The 12,114-nt window shown below is 46.8% G+C and overlaps 2 protein-coding genes across 4 annotated transcripts in view; both read right to left on the bottom strand.

The window, feature by feature from the left end:
* The window catches only part of ATP11C (ATPase phospholipid transporting 11C), an 895,731-nt gene that overhangs the window by 707,284 nt on the left and 176,333 nt on the right, over positions 1-12,114 (bottom strand). The gene's annotated exons all lie outside the window — the stretch shown is intronic.
* Positions 1-12,114, bottom strand: part of MCF2 (MCF.2 cell line derived transforming sequence) — an 89,897-nt gene that overhangs the window by 15,932 nt on the left and 61,851 nt on the right. For all 3 annotated transcript variants that reach the window (XM_060270479.1, XM_060270482.1, XM_060270480.1), the window contains 6 exons: positions 11,947-12,016; positions 10,320-10,412; positions 7,278-7,370; positions 6,653-6,778; positions 5,674-5,895; positions 2,783-2,875 (listed from right to left, as the gene is read on the bottom strand). In XM_060270479.1, coding sequence (XP_060126462.1) covers positions 2,783-2,875; positions 5,674-5,895; positions 6,653-6,778; positions 7,278-7,370; positions 10,320-10,412; positions 11,947-12,016 — 697 coding nt within the window. The remainder of the gene's footprint in view (positions 1-2,782; positions 2,876-5,673; positions 5,896-6,652; positions 6,779-7,277; positions 7,371-10,319; positions 10,413-11,946; positions 12,017-12,114) is intronic.

Here is a 12,114-nt window from a genome sequence, read left to right as displayed (position 1 = left end):
TGGAGGAGGAGGCGCCACCAGCCCCAAGGCACATTTTCCCCCCGTCGGCATGGTCCTGCGGAGCAGCAGTGGTGAGCGAGGCAGAACTCACAGCACTGACGGCAGCGGATGAATTTGCCAACCGCATCTTCAGAGAACTGAGAGGGGGGAGGGAGCAGGCAAAAGACTTTGCAGAACGCAGAGGGCTGCTTTTCTACAAGGGTGCGCTGTACCTACCCACCACCCAGCTTCGACGTACGGTCCTCAAGCAGATGCACGACAACCCTACAGCGGGGCATTTTGGAAGGGACAAGACCACTCACCTAGTCATGAGACACTTCTGGTGGCCAGGGGTGCGGGAAGATGTTAGAGACTATGTAAGGGGCTGTACCACCTGCCAGCGGGCGAAGGTGGTCAGAGCAGCGCCACCAGGGTTGCTGGAGCCCTTAGCCACACCACACAGGCCGTGGGAAGTGGTGTCCATGGACTTCATCACAGATCTGCCTTCGTCCAGGGGTAAGACTGCAGTGTTGGTGGTGGTGGACCTCATGTCCAAAATGTGTCACTTTATACCGTGTGCCAGGGCAGTCTCGGCAGAAGAGACAGCCAAACTGTTTGTTGATCACATTTTCAGACTGCATGGATTACCTTTAAGGGTTATTTCGGATCGTGGCCGCCAATTTGTTTCCAGGTTCTGGCGGCGGCTCATGAACCTCCTGCAGGTGGAGGTCAGCTTGTCGACGGCTAGACACCCGCAGACCAACGGACAAGCGGAGAGGGTCAACGCCATTCTGCAGCAGTACCTGAGATGCTACGTCAGCCAGCGGCAAACGGACTGGGTGGATCGCTTGCCACTAGCAGAATTTGCCTACAACAATGCAGTGCACGTCTCCACAGGGGTGTCGCCTTTTAAGGCCAATTACGGGCGCGACCTCAGATCTTTCCCAGAGAGGGAGAGGGAGGAGGAGGAGGAGGAGGGCCCACAGGCTGAGGATTGGGCAGAGGAACTGGAGACGGTGCACCAGCAGCTCAGAGAACACTTGGAGAGGGCCAAGGAAGCGTACAAAAAGGGGGCAGATCGCCACAGGCGACAAGGGGAGGTCATCAGGGTGGGGGACAAGGTGTGGTTGTCCTCGGAGGGCCTTCCCACCAGAGGGAGGTGCAAAAAGCTGGCACCCAAAAGGCTGGGCCCCTTCACGGTCACGCAACAGGTAAACCCGGTGGCATACAGGCTGGCACTGCCAGAGGACATGAGGGTGCATCCAGTGTTTCATAGATCGCTGCTGTCGCCGTACAGGGAAAGCAGCAGGCTCCGAGACAGCGAACTAACCCCCGAGGGAGGGGGGGAGAGGGAAGGCAGGGAGCAACTCAATGAGGCCACGGCCATCCTGGATTCAAGGTGGGGGGTGGGGGGACTGGAGTACCTCATGGCATGGGAGGATGCTCCACCGTCCCAGAATGAATGGGTCCCAGCCACTCAGATACAGGAGGAATTCTTGGTGGAAGAATTTCACGCCCTCTTTCCCCACAGACCCAAGCCCTGGCACATGGAAAGGGAGGGGGAGGAGGAGGAGGCACGGGAGAGCAGCTCACCATGGCGCTGGGAAGCGGAGTTTGAGGAACCAGAGGATGAGGTATGGGTGTCACCGAGATCCACCCAGTCAGAGGAAGGAGCAGATTGGCAAAACATTTTTACCCCCACCAGCTCAGACGCCACGGACTTTTTGGGATTCCCGTCCTCCCAGGCGGAAGGGGGGGGCTCGCAGGACTGGGGGGAGGTGTTCACACCAACGGGCTCGGAGAGCACCGAGTTTTTGGGCTTCCAGTCGTCACCGACACATGGGGGGGGCCTGGGGAGGGGTGAAGGAGAGCTTGGGAGGGGGGTGGATGTGAGGGACAAGGGATATCGCGAAGTCCCTCCCCTCCTGAGTTCAAGCCCGTCCCCGAGCAAAGGGGAAAGCAGGGAGAGCTCCGATTCCAGTGGGGAAGCAGGAAGTCGTGTCCGAGGCTCAGGCAAGGTAAAGGAGCCAGGGTCCCAGGTGGGACAGGAAGGGGCAAGTAAGGGGGGAAGACCCATCCCCCCAACTCCAGAATTACGCAGGAAGAGGAGGGGCAAGAGGATGGGTCTGCCAAAGCTTTTGTGTTGGAGAAAGACGCGCCAAAAGCCATTAGGAGGTTCTGAAACCGACTGACAACATCGCTCCGTGTAAATAGCAATGACTTGAGCACTGTAAATACGCAGCACCAATAAAAGAATAAAATGCAGAGCTGCGTAGCGTCGTTACTCTGAAGTAGTTCACTCCGGCCACTGTGACAGATTGATTGAGTACATTTATATACCACCTTTTCCTCCATGGAGCCCAAGGCAGCATGCATAGTTTTCTCCTCCCATTTCAGTCTCACAACAACCCTTTGAGGTAGGATAGACTGAGAGATGGTCACCCAATGAGCTTCATGCAAAAGACGTGAGGAAGACCAGTTAGATCAGATTCTTTAAAAAAAAGATGAGATAAATTCACTAGATAGGCCAGTGGAGATTATGACAATGCAAATGAAGCCTCCATGGCTGAGGGCAGTATATCATAAGAACAACAGAAGTATTTGGCTACGGGATCAGGCCAAAGGAAGGCCCTTCTAGTCCAGCGTCCTGTTCCCACAGTTGCCAATAGGATGCCTATGGTCTGGTCCTGCAGGACACATATGGGTGCAAACAAGAGTCATGAATATGCTGCAGTAACTCCACCTGGTGGAGCCAATGGTCTGGCTGAAAAAAAAGGAAAATCCTTACAAAAGCAAAACAAACCTGAACAACATAGACCTCTTCCCGACCGCTATACCAGATCTCAAACTTCCGATGGTCTCCTTTCACATTTTCAGTGATCCCAACTGCGCTCATCTAAAAATAATAATAATAATAATAATAATAATAATAATAATAATAGCAGCACCCATAGTGATTCAGTGATGGTCAGACAATCTAAGTGGGCTGCATTATATTTCTGCATGCCTTGACATGGGGCTCCATTGAATGGGAGAGTGCATCTCTTTTACAGAGAGCCAGCGGTGGTGTAGTAGTTAGAGAGTCAGACTAGGACCTGGGAGACCCAGGTTCAAATGCCCCACACAGCCATGAACCTCACCAGGTGACCTTGGTGGGCCAGCCACCTTCTCCCAGCCTCACAGGGTTGTTGTGAGAGGCTGAAATCAGGCAGAAGAGAGAGCCAAGTACACTACCCTTGAGCTCCTTGAAGAAAAGGTGGGAAATAAAGGTGCAATAAATAAATAAATAGTTAACAGCCTTGTCAGAAACAGAGCCCCTGCCATGGAGGAAGGAGCACTCAAATATTCTGCACCCTCTTGTGGGGCTCCAACATTTCATGTAGACCCAAACTCAGGACAGCAGTAATACCATCTTCTCTGACCCCTGAAGCTCACCAGACTCCTCATCTGATGCCCCTGAAGCCTCTGACTCCATGTCCAGATCATTGCTAGAATTAGGGGTCATGGCATTATTTATTTTTATTTATTTGTTACATTTATAAGCCACCCTTATCTTCCAAGGATCTCAAGATGGTCCTCCCCATTTCATCCTCACAACAGTGAGGTAGTTTAGGTTAGGAGACTGTGACTGGCCCAAGGTCATCCAGTGAGCTTCATGGCTGAGTGGGGATTCAAACCCTGCTCTCCCAAGTACCAGCCCAATACTCTAACCATTACGCCACACTGGCTCTCTCCACCCTCCTTCTGGCCAGCATTATGAACGCCCTTTAAGCAGCTAGTTTACTAGATCTACATGCCCTTAGGGACCCAGGTTGAAGGGGGCTAAGAACCCAGGCAAACTAGTTGCTCATTAGGAATATGAGTAAGCTGTTTATAAATAGATGTTCAGTTTACAGTTCCCATTGTTCACCCTTAATAAAACACTCTATGTTCTCCATGTGCAAAGAACAATACTGCCAGGTGGCCTGAGACATTAAAGCAATGAGGCCACCTGGCTAAACCTTCTGTTCCTTCCTCTCTGTTTTCTCTTCTTGGCATGGCTATCATCAGCTGTGGAAGGCAGCCTCAGGGACACAAGAAGCCATTTGCCAATTAAGTTTTGTTTCTGCAAAATTGGTTTCCAGGCACTGCTGAGAATACAAGCTGTACCACCAGCTTTGGGGGCTAGGGTGCCTTTTTCTCACAGCTGTAGCCACTCTTGCACAGAAATGGACTCCATGCTCTGGTAACTTCCAGACTGGGCTGTTGCCATGTGCTCTACGTGGGCCTGCCCTTTAATGGCAACATGGAATCTTGAATTGGTCCAGAATTTAGCAACCAGATTATCTCACATAAGCATCTGCTATGTTGGATAGTTCATATCTGGTTCTAATTCAAGGTGCTTGCATTAGTGCAGGGGTCAGCAGACTTTTTTTGGAGGGGGCTGGTTCACCGTTCCCCAGACCTAGTGGTGGACCGGACAGCGCCGCTGGTCCTTTCATCTGCAGAGAACAGTGATCGATCAGGTATAGGAGGGGCGAGATGATATTTCAGTTCAATTCATGGCAAGTACACAGTTTAAGTTAAGATCTTCCACCCTCTTTCTGAAAGCCAACATTTGTATTTTTGTTAACAGTTCAGCTGAAATAATCTCGGGAGATAGGAAGCCTTTTACAGAGTTAGACCATTGGTCCATCTAGCTCAGTATATTGTCTACACAGGCTGGCAACAACTCTTCAGCATTTCAGGCTGGAGACTCTCCCAGCCCCACATGGAGATGCCAGTGAATGAAGCTGGGACCTTATGCATGCAAAGCAGGTGCTCCAGCACTGTAATTAGCCTTCCCTTGCATGAAGCAGCTTTTACACTCAAAGGAAATGTAAGTAACACCAGGATTTCCCCCGGAATTACAAATCCATGAAATGTTCGACTTGTGAGAAAAAAGGAAGGACTTTACACAAATGCACACATGCTTGGAGAGTAACAAAAGGCAGTTCACCAGAAAACTGCAAATCTGCAATCAGTGAGAAGAAAATTCTGACAGAACTATCATAGGAGCAGACGGCTGGTTGGGTACCCAAGGCAGAAGCAAGAAGCTGATGAGTATGAAACCAGAATGAGGGTCTTTTAAAAAGAGGCTCAGGGTCTGCTTTTATACTGTCAGTTAATGGAATGGAATTGTTATGAGCTTATTATTATTGATGCAAACCTTCATGCAAACCACTCTGAAAACTGCCTGACATAAAGTGGTACAGAAGAATCTGAAATAAAGGTAGATAAATAAATGAAACCATTTTGGGGAGCGGGGCAATAAACCTAGACTTTATAAATTGTTGTCTGGTTGGGAAAATTTCCTAGATATATTCCACTTCAGATCAGCAGTGTAGCGTCTTTTGGCATTTAATAATAATAATTATTGGAACAGGAAGATTAACAATAACATAACACCATATAATTCTTTCCAATTAATTTAATCTAATTTTGTTCTATGCTACCCACTTATCCAATTTTTGGGTTTTTGCATTTGAAAAGGGAAGAGAAAGGGGGGGAAGGGGGGATAATCTAAAAAAACAACAACCAGAAAACAATGTCGTGCTGTGTGTGTGTGTGTGTGTGTGTGTGTGTGTGTGTGTGTGTGATGCAGTGATGAAACACTTTGCTAAAAACCGACAACAAATGAAATGCCAAACGCGGAATGCTGAGGTTCCCACTTACCTTCAAAAAGTGCTTAAAACTGTACGAGGAGCTTTTGTCGTGGCTGTCACCGTGGTCCTCTCTCTTCTTGCAGAAGACCAGCGCTTTCTCATAGAGGAAGAGGTGCCTTTGCATCGGCTTGAATCTGGCCAGGTCCTTCATTTTCGTGGGACCTTTCCTGTGCCCTGTCCATACACTGAAAGATCCTTGCATCAGCACTTTGCCCAGCTCACCAATGTCTCCCTGGGAAGAACAATTGTATTTTGTTTGCTTGTTTTTAATGCACACAGGGGTTCCTCATCACAAAAGCAAATTACAAAATAAAGCCTTCCGAAGACCCTTTCAAAGAGCTGTCTTGTCCTATTCCTTTGAAAAGGGCTTTATTCTGGCACTGCCAATCAACTGAACCATGCTGTTTCCAACACCCTTTTGTCCAAGGCAAGTCCTTATCTGCCCCGTGCCTGATATCATATACCCCTTATGGTTGTGTTTTGGCCAAAATGGTCTCCTTGCCCATGAAGATGGAGTAACACCCCACCATTGCATCCAAAGAGTTCTTCCCCAGCCTGACGTGGAATTGCCAGGAACTGAACCTGAGACCTTTCACACACAAAGCAAGATGCTCAACCACTGAGCTATGATCCTCCCCTCTGCTCCTAGATTCCAGACTCAGTGGCCTTGCTGGGGAGAGAGTGCTGTTCAGATGGTAACACAGAGATGGCTGCTCCTCTTCAACCATCATCATCATCATCATCATCATCATCATCATCATCATCATCAATACCCTGCCCATCTGGCTGGGTTTCCCCGGTCACTCTGGGCGGCTTACAGAATATCTAGATGGAAGTGTACCAAGCCAGTCTTCCTGCATTCAGAGCCCCTTCTGCTCATTCTGCTGAGTGGGGCCTTGACATCTGCCCCCCAAAGTCCTGCCCTGACAGCCCCACTGCATCCCATTCCCACGACGGATGCCTTCCCAACCAAAGAAAAGTCTACTTACATCATAGCCAGTTATCGAAATTTGATGCATGGAGTCGTTCACCGACTTCAGCAAATCCAACATGGCAACCAGTGCCTCTTGGAGCTCCTGGACACCTTCACAACTTGTGCTGTATTTCAGCAGCTCCTGAAAAAAAAAATCAAAGTATCCTGGAGTCAGGATTTTCTCTGCACTCCAGGCCACTTCACATAGAAATATGTCAAATGTTGCATTGGCTGCAATAAGAACATCAGAAGAGCCTGCTTGCTGGATCAGACCAGTGGCCCATCTAGTCCAGCATCTCAGGGCCAACCAGGTGCCCTGAGAGCAACAGTGCTCTCCTCCCTTGAAATACTCAACAACTGGTATTCAGAGCCACACACCTCTGACACCGGAGGGCCCACATGTTCACTGTGACTAGTAATCATCGATAGCTGTATCCTCCATGCATCTGCCTAATTTAATTTTAAAGCCATCTAATTTGTCAGCCTTCACGACCTCTTGTGGAAGTGGATCCCAGTGTTTGAAAGTTGAGGATACTCCCCTCACAGAGCTACAGTTCCCAGAGCTACCATTCTGTGAGGGGCTACATTCGTGAAAGATGGAAGTGTTGTAGATCCATTCTTAGGAACAATGACATGAATACCTTCAGGAGCAGCTGGTATTTTGTTAACCGTTGCACAGGTTTGAGTAGATAGGAATCCAACGCAAGCTTATGCTCCAATTTCCTTTGGCATTCCTGCAACGAAATGGAAAGGTAAAGGTAAAATGTGGCACATTGTGTATGTCATCTTTTAAAATAAAAAAATATTAAATTCAGTACATGATTTTGGACTTGTGTAAATTTTAACAAGAGGCGTTGAGGTTTATAAATTAAATGATTGGTAGCAATGTAATCTTAGCACCAAAACAGGCAGAGTAAACGACTAAGACTTGGAATTTGCAACAGCAATGATCATAGCAGCCAGACTAGCCATTGGAAATCAGTTAAGTCCATTGACATATTGAGATGGTATAAAAACATATGCTATGTAGCACTGTTGTTCATATTGTGAAAGAGAAATTAAAGGAAGGGCACAAAAATTATTGAGAAATGGAGTTTGTTAAATATTGGAATGTAAAACTCAAAGACAATGTCAAGCCTTATATATTTTTGCATTCACATGTATAATTTAACACCCAGTTTAAAATATAATAGTTACCAGGGATGCTCAAGAAGTATATGCAGCACTTTTTAATTGACTTTTGGGTTCAGAATACAGTGATATTACAAAATTATATATATATTAATCTTTTTTGGTGATGATTTGATTACTTTTAAGTTTTGCAATTTTAAAATGTTTACAAATATTAACACTAAGTTTTTTGCAGAAGCTAATCAGGATGATTGCTGAACAAACAGGTCATTGGGGGGGGGGCAACACTGCTTCCTCAGCCCCTGGAGAGCTATCACAACATAACAGTAGGCTAAAGAGGCAAAAAAATAGCAAGGAGAGAGAAGAGGGCCTTCTTAAACAAGCAATGCAAATAAATAGAGGAAAACAACTGAATGGGAAAAACCAGAGATCTGTTCAAGGAAATTGGAGATATGAAAGGAACATTTCGTACAAAGATTACCATAATAAAGGACAAACGTGGAAAGGACCTAACAGATGCAGAAGACATCAAGAAGAGGTGGCAAGAATACACAGAGGAATTATACCAGAAAGATATGGAGGTCTCGTATACCCCAGGTAGTGTGGTTGCTGACCTTGAGCCAGACATCCTGGAGAGTGAAGTCAAATGGGCCTTAGAAAGCACTGCTAATAACAAGGCCAGTGGAAGTGATGATATTCCAGCTGAACTATTTAAAATTTTAAAATATGATGCTGTTAAGGTGCTACACTCAATATGCCAGCAAGTTTAGAAAACTCAGCAGTGGCCAGAGGATTGGAGAAGATCAGTCTACATCCCAATCCCAAAGAAAGGCAGTGCCAAAGAATGCTCCAACTTCCACACAATTGCGCTCATTTCACACGCTAGCAAGGTTATGCTTAAAATTCTACAAGGCAGGCTTAAGCAGTATGTGGACCGAGAACTCCCAGAAGTGCAAACTGGATTTCGAAGGGGCAGAGGAACCAGAGACCAAATTGCAAACATGCGCTGGATTATGGAGAAAGCTAGAGAATTCCAGAACAACATCTACTTCTGCTTCAGTGACTACGCAAAAGCATTTGACTGTGTTGACCACAGCAAACTATGGCAAGTTCTTAAAGAAATGGGAGTGCCTGATCACCTCATCAGTCTCCTGAGAAATCTCTATGTGGGACAAGAAGCTACAGTTAGAACTGGACATGGAATTACTGATTGGTTCAAAATTGGGAAAGGAGTATGACAAGGCTGTATGTTTTCTCCCTGCTTATTTAACTTATATGCAGAATTCATCATGCGAAAGGCTGGACTGGATGAATCCCAAGCCGGAATTAAGATTGCCAGAAAAAATATCAACAACCTCAGATATGCTGATGACACAACCTTGATGGCAGAAAGTGAGGAGGAATTAAAGAACCTTTTAATGAGGGTGAAAGAGGAGAGTGCAAAATATGGTCTGAAGCTCAACATCAAAAAAACTAAGATCATGGCCACTGGTCCCATCACCTCCTGGCAAATAGAAGGGGAAGAAATGGAGGCAGTGAGAGATTTTACTTTCTTGGGTTCCATGATCACTGCAGATGGTGACAGCAGTCATTAAATTAAAAGACGCCTGCTTCTTGGGAGAAAAGCAATGACAAACCTAGACAGCATCTTAAAAAGCAGAGACATCACCTTGCTGACAAAGGTCCATATAGTTAAAGCTATGGTTTTCCCAGTAGTGATGTATGGAAGTGAGAGCTGGACCATAAAGAAGGCTGATCGCCGAAGAATGGATGCTTTTGAATTATGGTGCCGGAGGAGACCCTTCAGAGTCCCATGGACTGCAAGAAGATCAAACCTATCCATTCTGAAGGAAATCAGCCCTGAGTGCTCACTGGAAGGACAGATCGTGAAGCTGAGGCTCCAATACTTTGGCCACCTCGTGAGAAGACTCCCTATAAAAGACCCTGGTGCTGATAAAGATTGAGGGCATGAGGAGAAGGGGGCAACAGAGGACGAGATGGTTGGACAGTGTTCTCGAAGCTACCAACATGAGTTTGACCAAACTGCGGGAGGCAGTGGAAGACAGGCGTGCTCTGGTCCATGCGGTCACAAAGTGTAGGACACGACTGAACAACTAAACAACAACAACAAAGAGGCAAAATCTGGAGCTTGTATAAAGCAGCTGATGAATAGATTTGTTCCTAGCTGCATTTACAGATGATTTATTAATCCATGTGCCAGGATCTCATTAATAGGCTGCCTGCAATCTTCTATGTCCACCAAATGCGCCTCACAATCAGCATTATGGAGCTATCAAAATGAATGAGCAAAAATTTTAGAATTTGTTGCCCAGTTTGGGATACATATATATTTCAGGTTTGTCGAAGCAAGTCACCTCAATAGGGCTGGGCTGAGATATTATAACAACTGAGGTGGACCCCAAAATGCTGCTCCACTCCCCAGTGGCATAGCGTGGGGGGGGGAGGCACAGGGAAGGTTGTCCTCACAACCGCCCTGCAAGGTAGGTTAGCTTGACAGACAATGACTGGCCCAAGTGACAATGTGAAAATACCTGGAAGAAGAGGCTTTCTGCACACTGCCTCCACAGGTATTCAGATCGTGGCTTATTTTGACAGTATTTCTCGTACATCTGAAAATCTTCCCGCTGCAGGAGGAAAGAAAGAAGGATAAATATGTAACATCCCCTTGATTCTAAGTACATCCGTTGCAGGGAACTTGTATCAGACAGCCACAGAACCTGTAGCTATCTAATTTAAGTGGAACAGCCATCGCAGGACCACAAAATTGTACAGATGAAAGGGATCCCGAGGGACATGCAGGAACCTGTTCTAGATCATAGAAATAGAGCACAGGAATTGCATGCTAAAGGTCCCAGGTTCAAATACTAACATCTCTAGGTAGGACTAGCTAAGATCCTTGTTTGGAGCTGGGGACAGTGGTGGCCTGTCAGTATGACTGGGGTGGGGCACCTCAGGCCTGGGGAAGACTGCACATTATTATTATTTATTAAAATTCAAATACCGCCCTTCTCCTGAAGATTACAGGGCAGTTTACAACATTAAACCACAAAACAAAACCACAAAATGCATAACATAATGACAACAACAACAACAACAACAACAACAACACACAAATTGAAAAAGCCATAGATTGTTTAATCAGCCAATGGCCTAGTTGAAGAGGAATGTTTTTGCCTGGTGCCTAAAGATATGTAGTAATACTAATAATGATGATAATAATTTATTATTTATATGCTGCCCATCTGACTGGGCTGCCCCAACCACTCTGGTTGGCTTCCAGCAAAATATAAAACCAGAGTAATGAAGGCACCAGGCAAGTCTCCCTGGGGAGAGCATCCCATGAACACTCATCCATCCGCTTTGGCCTCTGAGTCTGACCTTGTCCACTGTGGCCCTTGGAAGATTGCCCAGAAGGGAATGTGGCCCCCACAGTGCAAAAAGCACCGCCCCACGCACATACGTATTGCTGCTCCTGTTTAGTGAGTGAATAGGAAGCAGAAAAGTAATGTTGTTGGTTCTAGCAACATAGGAAGTTGCCTTATGCTCCGCCAGGCCATTGGGTCAGTCTAGCTCACTACTGCCTACCTCAACAATAGGAAAGGTTTTCCTGAAGTTAGCTACATTCCCTTTGGGGCAACCAGTTGGAGGCAGGGTGCTGGTGGTGGGAGGAAGTGGGGCAAAAGAGGGGCTAATCTCTCCCCCCCCCATCCTTCTTGTCTACCACTCACCAACCGAGGAGGGACAATTTTTTTCTTACTAGTGGTGTACATTGAACACATGCAATGGGCTTTCCTTAAACTTCATACTACAAGGCTGGGGAATGTTTTTCAACCATGGGCAGCCTTCTGAAGACCACAGGCTAATGATATTTGGGGCCATAGGCAAAAGCGGGCAGAGCAGAGAATGTGGGTTTTACAACAGGCTGCTTCTTAGACCAGCCCACCCCTCTCCATCCTCCAACAGGTAAGAGGCGTTACCCAGGTTTAAGGACACATTCAGGCCAGACAAAAACAATCAGTGTGTCTAAGTAGGGACAGGAATCATGGCTTGGGGAGAGTTCAGAGGGCCAGACAGGGAGGCCTGGAGGAATAAGGATCCCCACCCCTGATCTAGAACAAGAAGGATCACGAGCACAGCTCCAACAACATGCCTACTGACCCTTTCCAAGAAGCAATAGCCAACTTTCTCTGGGGCTTCCACACAGCTCTCCAGATGGTGGAGGAAAATCCTGCAAGAAAAAGGAAGAGGATGGAGAGGGTAGGAATGAAGAATGGGTTACATTTGCTTCTGGAACTCATTTTTAAAGGCAAGGGGTGGTAGAGGTGG

This window comes from Zootoca vivipara, chromosome Z (genome assembly GCF_963506605.1).
Source record: "Zootoca vivipara chromosome Z, rZooViv1.1, whole genome shotgun sequence".
Classification (NCBI taxonomy): domain Eukaryota; kingdom Metazoa; phylum Chordata; class Lepidosauria; order Squamata; family Lacertidae; genus Zootoca; species Zootoca vivipara.
This window is presented reverse-complemented; position numbering and strand designations above follow the sequence as displayed.